The sequence below is a fragment of the Pundamilia nyererei genome, unplaced genomic scaffold (assembly GCF_000239375.1).
Source record: "Pundamilia nyererei isolate P.nyererei 1_Seehausen unplaced genomic scaffold, PunNye1.0 scaffold00281, whole genome shotgun sequence".
Classification (NCBI taxonomy): domain Eukaryota; kingdom Metazoa; phylum Chordata; class Actinopteri; order Cichliformes; family Cichlidae; genus Pundamilia; species Pundamilia nyererei.
Window position 1 is genome coordinate 134,292 of NW_005187682.1, and position 12,872 is coordinate 147,163.

Sequence of the window (12,872 nt, forward strand, 5' to 3'; positions counted from 1 at the left end):
TGCACTAATGTGAATGTTTGCAGGGAAATCAAACGCATTTCACACGCAGTACTCGAGCTGACTTACCTTTGTTTGAATGACGACTTGTACGCGCTGACTCCACAGACAAGGTACGAAAATATGTCAGGCTACGTCAGTAGCGGTTGGTCTTCAGGGTTTCTACTCCACGGCCGTATTTCATACGTGTCCACATTTCCAATGCACGCTATTTCTGCAAGTACCGCCGCTTCGCCTCTGGACGCAATCGGTCTCTATACAGTTCATTCTCTTTTGAGCAGCTTTTAAGCATCTTTCTTGTAGTCGTCGTTCCAACACAGTGTGTTTGTTTTGATTTGTAGACCCCGAAAATGGCGCCGCGCTCCCACAATGCATTGCGGCGTGACGTCAACTCCAAAGCCCTATAAATGACTGAAAGAGGAAAAGCCCACATCTGGAGCAACTTCTCCATCAGACATCAAACTGTTTCATTTCTATGATATTTCCTGCCTTTAACTTCCCTCAGTTTGATTCTTTAGCTGGAAATGATGACACCACCATATGACCATGCAGTGCACCTCAGTTACATCCTCCACCACGGACGGTTATAAAACACTTCAGAGCCCACAACCTGCTCAAGATATTACAGTGACCACTTCAAATCATCCTGCTGTCAGCTGACAGGAAAACTCAGCCTCTACATAATCCAGAGCATCCTGGACGAGCCCCCAATTTATGCAAAGACTCAACTCATGAGCTCAAGGACTGAATGTTTTTAGAAAGACGAGTTTGATTTCATGATGTCAAGAAGTAGGGAAAGAGAAGGAAAAAAGCACGAATTAAAGAAAGCAGAGAATAGAAGTAGAACTTTAACGTTAGAAATTAAATAGAAACCAAAAAGAAAAGGAAAAGCAACAGAGACAGGAAAGGCAAACAAAGAAAAGGAAAAAGTGATGCTAATGAGAAGAAATAGGAAAAAAGAAACAGCTGGGACAGCATTATGAGCAGCGCGACTCCCTCTAAAGCCAAAACGAACATGCCAGTGTTTCCCATCAGGTGTGTCAAATTTGCAATAATTCCCCCCAAAGAGGTGGCAGTGTCAGGTATCGTGGTAGCTACGCCCACCTTTAATATCTGTACCTGTTATGTTTGACCTCACACACTGTGACCCTGGTGGTGCTCACAGCCAGCATAGATACAAGCTTTGACCACCTCCTGAGAGCAGATCCAGAGCCGCTGCTTCACACGTCCATGAACGAGCTGCACACGCGCTAATTCTAATGCGAAGCCACGGAAACAGCCGTTAGCAGTTAATCACCTTGGCTGCAGCTCTCTGATGTCCAAGTTTTTACCCGCTCAGGTTTTACTGTTTTATTATTCAAATTAAGCACTAATGAATTCAGAGGCGGGCAGTAAAACATAATGCACTGCTGGGCCGCTTTTTGTTTTATCACTTTATTTCTGATTACAGCCGAAGCTTATCTGAGATCACAGCAGAGTCACCTGTCGGGAGGCTTCAGCGGCCCGTCCACCCTGCTCTCTGAAACACCTGCACCAGTTTAGCCGCATCAAAGGCTAAAGGTATCTGTGGTGCTGAGGGGTCTGAAGAGATCTAACAGCAATAAGGCAGGAGCTGGACGGCCTAACGAGCTTCATAATGAATTTCAGTTTATTGTATGGTGTCGGCACTCTCACGGTGCTGCTTGGGCTGCAGAGGGAAAACAACTCCAGAGTGCATCCTGCTCAGCTGGAGACACAGAAGAGCTGCAGGACACAGCCTGGTGGAGACCAAAACCAGAATTTACACTGCAGGGATGCATCAGTAACGCCACAAAACACATGCTGATTGGTTGTTTGTGTAAAGCGCTGATCCACTGCTCCACACGGCTCTTAAAGAGAGCTCACAGGATGAAGCACCTGCAGTGTTCAAAACAAGCAGCAGACTGTGCTGTATGTGCCGCAGATACACAAACAGTGTTCAGTGTGCAACACAACAGACCAGGCCACAAACCACCACAGTCTCTCCCAGTAACCTATGACTGCAGCCCGTGGTGCTGGCTGATTACCACATGTGGCTGAATGCAGTCCAACAGAAAAGCTGCAAAGTTAGAAGAAACCGTCCTCATGCCTTCATGGGTTTTATTTCCTCCAGTTCTCCACATCAGCAGCATTCAGGCTGGATTTAAAAGTCTGTCCAACCCACACGCAGTCCTCAGATATTAGTTTTTAAGGTTGTTAAATCCTGCAGGACCTCAGTGAGCATGAACCAAACAGAAATCATGGACAGGAAAAGACTGAAGATGAGCTCTAGCACCAAATCCCACAGTGCCAGTTCACAGTTTCATCTCTGTATGAAGCCTGCCTTCAGTTAGTGACATTATCATTTGGTAAAAGCACCAAATCTCCACCATAATAACTCCAGCTAACTGGTTTAAATGCCCGACTTTTTTTCTCCTCACCAAGGGACGCAAGCTCAGCCTCCTGCGCTCCTGTGAGAGTGTAATACCACGTTTTACCATCTAGGTTCAGAGGGGCGCTGTTTCACTTGTTCTACAGTCAAATACTGTGCAGAGCAGGCGTGTCCAAAGTCTGGCCTGGGGGCCAATCATGGCCCTAAGTCAGATTTTATATGGCCCTTTGTGTCTACCTTAAAAAGCTTCACTTATGGCCTCCACCACAAACAGAATCAACAAAGTGTCACTTCACTGTCACCTCCTGCTGCCAGCACCGTGAGATGCAACCAGTGAGTAGAGTTTTACACACTCACACAACAGTAAGTCTGGTTTAAATGAACCTGAGACTCTGATATTCAGCAGCTTCACTGAAGCTTGAGCTCTGTGTTATTCTACTCTCAACATTTTTTTAGCAAAATGACAAAATGACAACTAAAGTCTGAAAACAATTGGGATTTTCAGGAGAAAACGTCACCACGGACACAACAGGAGTCCCGCCCTCGCCCTCCACATGGCGCTGCAGAGGCGTGTCACCCAGGATGGCCCCACAACATCAGCACCACAGGCTGAATTTCGTCCAGTGAAGATGGATGTCTCAGTGATGGAAGACCCTGCATCCACAGACTGACGACGGCGAGTCATCAGCATAAAGGAGACTCCCAAAGATCTCCTTCCACCACCCGACTGTGTTCCTGTTAGAAGCTTCCTAAATCCAACCAAACTGCAGCTGAAAGAATTCAAATCGAATCAATCAAGTCAACTAAAAATAATCAATGATGAGTGGCTTTCTGCATCTCTCAGGACTCAAACCCCACCCTCCCAGGTGAAAGTCTGATCCGTTCGTCCAACACTACCTGCTGCCTCACCTGACAGACCGAAGTGTTTCTGCCAGAATCCCTGAGATCAAACTTCTCCCTCTTTTTACACAAGTTGCAAAGTTATTACATCACAGCGACGTGATTGGCCAGCGGCAGTGATGGTGCTGTAGTTTGTAGGAAAGACAAAAACACGTGGATATCACCTCAGATTCCTCAGATCTCGGATCAGGAACAAAACCTGCCGCTACATCGCATCCTGCATTAATGGACTATGGTTTGCTCCCTTTAGGACACCTGTTTTCATTTCCCAAACGTATTCTCTGGGAGCAAACAGCGGCCCAACAAACAGAGTCAGCCGCTCTGAGACCCAGAGGCGATGTCTCCCCGGCTGAAATCTACGATGGATGGTAATTACCGGCGAAGGCAGCGAGCTGGATGTGGATGGCCCCCGTGTTATTAATGAAAGCTAATGAAGGCTGCGGCTCTGATCTCCTCTCCTCCCTCCATCGCTGAAGGATGGAGGGAAGCAGCCAGCTGGGTTCATTTAGACTCACACAGATGGACCTCATGCCTTCATATTTCTCTGAATGTGTGAGTGAAAAAACACTCAGTGCTGGGTTTCACCCAACTCAAGAGCGCCGTCACAGCGGCAGAGACGTGCCCGGGTTTGAATTCAGCTGGTACTGAACATTTACTCCACAAACCTGCCAAATATGCTCCGTCCCATACTTAAACACCACAACTTTGATAAACACTGACATTAAAATGAAAGCAAAGAAGCCTCACGAGCCTTTTCAATTAGAGTTGCAGTAGAACTGCACAATTAATCGTTAGAAAATCGCGATCTCGATTCATACTTATGTGCGATCTCATTTCCAAATGACGATTTAAAAAAAAAAATTAAAAAAAAAGATGACGACGATTGTACCGCATTTTGATCCGGGACGTACTCTGCATGAAAACAAGCGCTCACTCTTCCTGCTCAACAAATGACAAGGGCGGAGCCTTATACCACGTGATACAGAAGCTGTGCTGTGTGATGCTAAAATTAGCAGGAAAAAACAACGGCGAGCACGTCAGGGATGACGAGAAAGTGACAGGAGAAAAACCGTCCCGGTCAACCACCCAAACATCAATAACGGGAACCTTATACAGCGCTTCCCTATACACGTCGAACTCCCGCAGGCACAAAGACATTACGGAGGCTATCACTTACACCTGACCAAAGATATGGCTCCCATCAACACTGTGCAAAAAGAGGGATTTAGGAAAACGATCAACACACTAGACAAACGCTACACAGTGCCGTCCCGCAACTATTTTTCTATTGTTGCACTACCTGCTCTGTACACGCAGCGTCGAGCAACGGTGGAGACGGAATTTCAAGCAGTACAACATTTTGCGGCAACAACAAAACGTGAGACATTTGTTGTTTTTATGTTTATTTATTGTTTTTATGTTCAGTCTCAACTGTTACGAAGTTGATGTGCAGTTAATAAGTGCAATAAATATTTATACTGGAAAAGAGAATCGTGATCTCAATTCTAAGCCAAAAAAATCGTGATTCTCATTTTATGCAAAATCGTGCAGCCCTAAGTTGCAGTATCATGTGTGGGTCCACGGTGTAGTCGTCCACATGTTTGCCTTATGGATCAAAGGTTTCCAATATTCTCTCCATTAAACTCTTTATTACTCTTTCTGCTGTGTACATACAAAGAGACGCCTGCATCTTCTGTGCCTTAAGAGTGAAGCTAACACTGAAGTGTCAAAGCTGCAGTCTTTCTAATGACCAGCAGAGGGCGGCTCCTCTGGTTCAAGATCATCTGTTAGTACAGCAGCCATGCTATTGGTCAGATAACCGACCAATAACAGCGCAAACACACTCCAGCGGTCCACTTCAGTTAGCTGAGGTGTAGCCTAGCAGACAGCTAGCAGCTACAGCCACCTGTCAGTCAAAGAGGCCACACCCCTAATAATGCAAACTTTTTGCAGTCTGCCTCAAGTGGACATTAGAGGAACTGGTTGTTTTTCCACTAATAAACTGGCTGAAATGTTTTCAGGAGTAAAAAAAGGAAACTGATTGTTAGTTTGTACATTTTAAGCTTCGATGCTAACATCTGTGCTCTCATCATTAACCACAGCAGGCTAACAGAGCGTCAGCTCGAACTAAACCCACGCCTAATCCCGCTGTCGTGGATCGGTCTCCTGTGTGTCCCGACCGTGTGAGGAACTTATCATCATGAATAAAGTGTGAATCATCGCCGCAGATGTTCCCTTCAGTCCACTTCCTGCAGCCCTTTGATTTGGACTTTCTCCAGCTTCTCGCCGACACTTCAAAGCATCACCTCGTTCTGACGCTTACTTCCAGTTTTTCTGCCAATTAAAGCAGAGATCGGGTTTGTTTACATCGGCCGCGCTCGCTTCAATCCCCGCAGCCCGAGTGTGACATTAAACACAGCAAATACAGCCAAATCCCAGGAAAGCCGGCGCCGTAAATGTGTCTGCGTGCAGCGCGACGGAGGTCAGAGCCATAAAATATTCATTCAGAAATAAATGCAAAGGCCCGATGTTGTTGCACTTAATGCCTGGAATGACATTCAGGAAATTTGGAAAGTAGTTTCTCTATCACATTCAGTGGTTTTAAATTGTGAGCCGCTCATGTTTTATTCAGCACTTTGGCTAAATGTCAGCTCACATCATTAGTTAAGCCGCTGATGTGTTTGGGTGCAGTCTGGGTTTTTCTCTTATTTTCTTTTTATTGTCGATAAAAATGAAGAGAAAACACTCGCAGTGGATGCAGGACACACACACACACACACACACACACACCTGTCCAGCTGCTTCAGGCTACAGGTGCAGAGGAGGCCTGAGGAGTGGAGGTGATGGATGGATGGAGGGGTGGGTGGGTGGATTGGAAGTGATCAGTTTCGGGTCACGGGCTGATGTGTCCGAGACGGATTCTTCCGCCGCTCTGAACGCGGGAGGAAGCGATCGATGGGAGGAACGTCGGGGGCCTTGATCCGCCAGGCAGAAAGCAGCCGGAGAGTGAAAACTCAATCTGCAGCTCACAGCGTGATTCAAGGTGAGAGCGAAGCGGCCGACAGTTCAAACAAACTCATACGGACTCAGCGAGGAGTTCCTCCGCTCTCAGCGGCTCGCAGCACCACGCAGACAGCTTTGTTAGGCCTGAGACGAGGCGAGGATTGCACGCCTGCCTGATCACCAAACGAACTTCTCCCAAAGTCTGCAGAAAGTTTGCACACCTTTCAAATTCATGCTTTTTGCATTTATATTTGCACCCATCAGTGCTCCGGAGTTTCTTTTTGCTCAGGATTATTGCTTCATGCTTATTGAAGATGGGAACGCATGTAATGTGTGGGCGCCACGCTGCTGCTCGGTGCGTGGTGTGGAGACCCAGGCCGAGTTTCTGGTTTCAGACATCAAAGCCTCGGTCCTGGAAACACTCAGCACGAGGACGACATTCAGCAGAAACAACCAGGCCTGCGGTCACAACACAGTTTCACTCCACCTGTCCTGACCGCTGACCTCCGACCTCAGTAGAGAAGACCGACGTCCAAGCATTCATTATTGAGCTCCTGCTGAGCCGTCCATCAGTCGGCGCCACGGCGAGGACCTTCACTCTCCTCCTCCGTCGCCTCAGAGATTCAACAGTCTGTGTTTCAGACCAGCTGAAAGCAGCTAATTTATCAGGCAAATCATGGAAAGTCGGGATTTTCAAGGCAAAGCCAAAACTTTCTTTCACTGCCTGTTTGGAGGAGACGCTGCTTCTGGGTCTGAACGTCTGAGCTCGAATCAGAACAAAGATTCATGAACGTTTCAGAAGCAGCAGGAGGGCGAAGAGCTGCTCCAGGTCGACGCGTCACGTTCTGCCCAAAACACCACAACGTGCAGTCAGGGGCCAATCAGCTCGCTCCAAAAGACCACCGTACAGGACGCGCACACACAGACACCCACGTGTGCACACAGCGGACTAAAAATACAGAGATGACAACCAACGATATCGTCAGCTGTTTCTTTTTGTAACAAACACACAAACTAACACATCAGCATGAACACACACACACACACACACACACACACACACACACACAGCAGTGTCATTGACCTTTACACTCAAAGACAGCAGGGCATCAACAAACAGGATGAGTCTGTGACCTTTCACACATCCACTGCTAAAGATCATACTGTACACACGCACACGCACACACACACACACGCACACACACACACACACACGCACACACACACACACACGCACACACACACACACGCACACACACACACACGCACACACGCACATGCACACGTCCATCTTTGTGAGCGCGCTCAGTGATGTGAGTCAGGCAGTGAGGGTGGGAGTGGTGGCGTTGACGGTTACATCAGATGTGATGGACAGCTAAAGTTTTTCTTCTTGACCATAAACGACGACTACGTCACGTTTGCACCACCCTCAGCTCCGCTCACACAGCCTGACTCTGCAGCAGCTAGTCTGCATTAAGGGCTGAGGTGGTCTGCGAGCAGCGCGCCATGACGACCTGCCGTGTCTGTCGTTTGTAAATGACGTCACCTCTGACGATACCGTCCCCGTGAACGTCTCTGCGTCCGCTGTCCTGCAGGAGACGTTTGAAGGCTGTGTCGGCAGCTGCGAGTGAACCTTTGAAGCTGTGCTTTGACTACACGACGAGTTCACAGCATCTGCAGAATATTTAAAAACAGTCACATTTATCCTCTCTGTTCACTTCCTGCCGTCTCTAATCACGCAGAGACACTGTGAGGGCTAAACCAGTCTGAACTCAGCAAACCGAGCAGCAGAGAAGACAGCGAACGCCTCGTCACCGTCCACAGACTTCACCTGTGAGGAACTCCGTCTGACGGCTTTGTTAGGGAAGCCTGAGAGAGGCTCAGCTGATATCAGTGAGCTGTAACACCGACTGCTGGTGTTAATGATCACGGCTCCTTTAGGAGCACACTCAAATTCATCGGAGTCACACAGGACAGGAGGCCGAGCTGAAGACGCTCACATGTTCACTGGGAGATGGAATGAGTCCATCAGAGGGACGGATGTTTGGACATGCGCAGAGGAGGGAGGGTCATGGATGTAGTGAAGGAGAACAGCTGGAAGAAGGAGGCTAAACATCCTCCTGCTAAGAGGTGATGTCGGCGTTCCTGACGGAGAAGCAGATGAAGCCAAAGAAACAAACAGAGATCAGAGCCGGTCTGAGGCGGTGCTGGGACGCCATATTTAAATATTCAAACACCTCGTGGATATTTTTAATCCTTCGTGACCATTTCTTGTTTTAAAAACTATCATTTTTTCAGTTTCCAGTAATCTCGGACTTCACAGTTTAAGCAATAAAGTAAAAATTCAGAACATCGTCTCCAACATGGTCCAGAAACTGTCCCGACACGCACAGGACGAATTACAAACCACTTTCAATAAAACTGTGTGTAAACTTTAACGCTCAGCCTCGTCTCAGCGCGTCAGACGATCGGGAGAAGAAGAACCAACAGAAAATCCATCAGACAAAGAAGAAAAGATCCAAAATACAAACGGAGGTCGTTCTGCAGGAAGTGACATCACGCCTCTCATGAACGTTAGCTCCTGTTTATGCAAACATAATGATCAAGTTTCTGAAAACTACAAGTGCAGCTGAGGTTTCCCTGTGATCTAGTAGTTTATCACATGCAGCTCTCTGCTGTGACGTTTGAGTGTCAACGTGACGCGCTGGGACGACTTCAAGCCTACGACAGATAAAGAAACACACGTGACCACATCACACGTAACACGGGTGACAACAGGCCGGCTATTTCACACTTCCTGTCACAGTCAGGCTGCAGGGGGCCGTCCTTAAACCAAGACAAATCAAACTGCAAAGCTCATCAAAGGTAACATCCTATCACAGAAAATACATTTACACCATTACAGGAGGGACTAACTCCACCCTTCAGCCAGCAGTGGACACATCCACCCAGACTGACAGCAAATGACACAAGCAGACATGTTGATTGTTAAATATCGATGAAGTTACAACCCCGAGTAAAAATGTGGCTGTGATTGGTGACCATGCTGCAGTCAGCAAGCATTTAAAGAGAAGTTCGACGTGTGTGAAGAATGATAGAAACTGGAACTCTGAGATTATCTACAATGACCCTAAAACCACAGCAAAGCCTGACCGAGGGCAGCTCCTGCACAAAGATGAGGCTCTCTGTAGACCAGCAGAGGTTTAAGGGCTGTCATAATGTCAGGAGACTTCCAAACATGTTAAATGAAAAACACAGCAGTGCGAGCTCTAAATACATATCCAGCACTCACAATCGAAACTGCTTCTGAGGTTCGGATCAGCTCAAACATTCCTCAGATGGATCCAACTACTACACACAAATCCCAACTAACGACAACATCTCAGAAGCTCTTGATTCACAGCGATGAGTCAGAGCTGTGCTCCATCACTGCAGCAGAGCCTGTGGCCACAGCAGTGAGGGAGACACCTCCTTATTGCTTTGTTTGCAGATATTATTCTTCAGGACAGACATAACTAAATGATTCCCAGTCCGGTGAGGTCACCTGTAGATATTGGAGAGTTTTTAAAATTAATAACTCCAACTGGACCCATCATGAACGTAGGCATCAAAATTCTCCAGAAATTAAGTACTTTTTTAAGATCTCCTGTTAAACATCATGGAAACATTAAACCGGCGGTCAAATTGACCTTCATCTCTGATTGGACGAATAAACATTATAAAATCGATGATCTTATCTAAATGTTTATGCTACTTCCAGACATTTCACCACCAGAACCAGCTTTGTTCTGTGATGAGAAACGAGCTGCTTATTTGGAATAACAGGAACGTTACTTTACCTGCCTTATGAGAGGGGAGGAGTTAAGTTTCCCAACCTCAGGTGGAATTACACGGCTGGGGTGACAAGTCGTTCACACCTGGTAAACATGTGCAAAATCAAATATTTGTATATGGATGGGGCGTTTCCTATATTTGATCAATTATGTGAAAAACGTTTATTGAAATATTGACATGCATCCACATCCAGACGGATGATGAATATTCCAGAGGTGTCAAAAACAGAAACGTCTACTGGACACGTGGAAGGAGACGTCTACTTTCTTTATAACTTATTAATGTCTGCTGTAAATATTCAGCAGTGAACAAATTAAAAGCCAAAGACAAGAAGACACAGATGGACCAGGCTGGATGAATCTACCCAGTGGACTTCATGCAAACACAGAAACAGACTAAGCAGAAAGTGTATTTACTTGGTACATAATGAGACTTTTCAGACCACTCAAACCAGTTTTGTTTTGCTTTTTCACTGCATCCCTCTTTCTGCTCCGAGCAGCCACACAGGCTCTTTCCTCAGATGTCCCGAGGACATAAAGGTTTCCACCCTCCGTGTTCTGCTGAGCCCTAAATTCCCCGGGACAAACATCAGTGAGCTTTTCTTCGACATCCAGCAGCTTCTGAAGGAATCCCATCAAAGGCTGCACTTTTAAACATTTTACTTTCCAAGACAGCTGACGACATCTGGCACGACGACCGAAACCCTCAGCAAACATCTACAGACGTACAGCCGAGAGCGTCGTCGGCACCTCGGCTACAGCGTGTGGAAGCAGGAAGTCTGCATCCCAGGAGCAACCTTCCCATCACTACAGGTTTACACCACCAGGCCTGGCAGTAGGACAACACACCGACAGCACCACCTGCGCACACGCCTGCCCTCAGGTACAGTCTGACTAACAGGCCTGTAGGCTGGACATGGAAAACATTTGTTTTTGTTTTAATGAAATATAATCTTGCCTCTCTGTCCACGGAGCAGGTTTAGCTGAAACTCTGAGTCAGTTACCATGGTAACAGACCAGGTGACTGACAGGAGGTCACTCTTGGTTAATGACGTCAGAGTAGTCAAAGGTCAGAGGAAGAAGTTAGCACCACAGAGCAGCGTGTCAGCTACAGGTGTGTGACGTCAGACCTGATGGAGGGTTTAGATAACCCCACAGGAAGGTCACACGCCACGTGCACGCCCCTGTTTGTGCCGCCAACCCCCCCCCACACACACACACACACACACAGAGTCCCCAGCTGTCAGGTGAGCAGCTGCCATGCTGACCCGTAAAAAGCCCTCTGAGCGTGGAAGTTCCGCGCTGCGTGGGCCGGTATGCTGCTGTCCCACAGTGGGGCTCGTGGACCAGCTTGTGGTCCATTCATGAACGTGGATTTAAAGGCTCACGTGCGTTATGAAAGGTTAGAGGAGCACCGCGAACTCACCTCCTGTCACTCCAGCGCCGGATGCTGTGAAGGCGTCGGGAGCGCGCCTGCGTGATCACTGCGAGTTCAGGTCAGAGTAAATTAAACTTCCTGTGAGCGCGAGGCTCTTTGTGACACTCACAGCTTAGAGTGTCACGTGGGGTCACACCGATAAAGCGGAAGCGGAAAACAATCCGCCGGCGTCTCGTATTTCTGCGCAGGCGCTCCTCGGTCAGCCTCGTGCCCGGGTCCTTCAGCTCAGAGCGTCGCGGAAGGATCTGCGCAGTCGCAGACAGCATGGCGGCGGCTGCACGATCGCAGGTGATGTCTCTGTACAGGACGATGCTCCGAGAGAGCGCGAAGTTCCCGTCATACAACTACAGGTGAGACGATTCCGCGTGCGCGCCCCCGCTGGTAGCCGCGGGAGACGCTCGCGCCTGTGTTTACGTTGGGTGTGCTGACGGGTTAGGGGTCACGTGACTGCGGGGCTCAGGCTGCAGGTTCGGGGCGTGAGTACGCAGGCGCTCAGGTGTTTCATCCTCAGGGGGTGAGCGTGTGAACCTAACGGTCGTTTAATACCTGTACGTGTTGCACTGTGAGTGTCTGGCGGAGGTGATGGAGGCGGAGGTGATGGAGGCAGGTGCACGCAGGTGTGTCTTGTTGCAAAGTTGAACTTAATGGGTTCAGGTGACCAGGAGACCTGATGTAGACACGTCAGAGATGCTGACACTGAGCCACATCCCTCCTCCTTGTCTCGGAGCATCTGGACCGGCTCTGGTCTCGCTGGTGACAGGATTAGTTCTGATATCTGGAACCAACTGCGTCCTGAAGATGATGCGACAGGAGGTCACATGACAGAGAGGCAGGGCGGTGATGTCACTGAGGCTGGGATTTCACAGGAAGTGACTAAATTGCCTCAAAGTAAACTTTATTGTCATCTCTCTATATAGAGTACAGACGACAAGGCTACATCTGAAGTTTGTCACACTTCCTCCTGCTGCACTGTAGCTCCGCCTCCATTCAGTTTCACTGCAGGCAGAAGTAACGGGGACCTTGAACTCACCGTGAACTTTAGTTTTAAAAGTCAGGTTTTCTAACAGCTGCAGACAGGAGGTGATCCAAGGATCTTTTCCATCCTTGGCTCCTTTCATGAAGGACGCTCCCTCGTTTCCTCTGCTGTAGGAAGTCATGAAGGAAGCACCTTTGTTTGGAGCCGTGGGTCAGTGCCATTATTTTAGCCTTCATATGGAGTGGCAGCCCAACAGTCCTGCGTGTTTTTGTGTGTTTGAGGATGATTTTTATTTGTCAGCCCGACATCCATCGATCTGTCTGTCTGTCTGTGTCT

General features: G+C 48.1%; 2 protein-coding genes across 2 annotated transcripts in view; one reads left to right on the top strand and one right to left on the bottom strand.

Moving 5' to 3' along the window:
- Positions 1–12,209, bottom strand: part of fars2 (phenylalanyl-tRNA synthetase 2, mitochondrial) — a 90,759-nt gene extending 78,550 nt beyond the window's left edge. Inside the window, exon 1 of the mRNA XM_013915284.1 lies at positions 12,107–12,209. The gene's annotated coding sequence lies outside the window, so the exon portion shown is untranslated. The remainder of the gene's footprint in view (positions 1–12,106) is intronic.
- Positions 11,715–12,872, top strand: part of lyrm4b (LYR motif containing 4) — a 42,391-nt gene continuing 41,233 nt past the window's right edge. Inside the window, exon 1 of the mRNA XM_005750620.2 lies at positions 11,715–11,910. Within this exon, the coding sequence (XP_005750677.1) occupies positions 11,825–11,910 (86 nt within the window). The 5' untranslated portion in view covers positions 11,715–11,824. The remainder of the gene's footprint in view (positions 11,911–12,872) is intronic.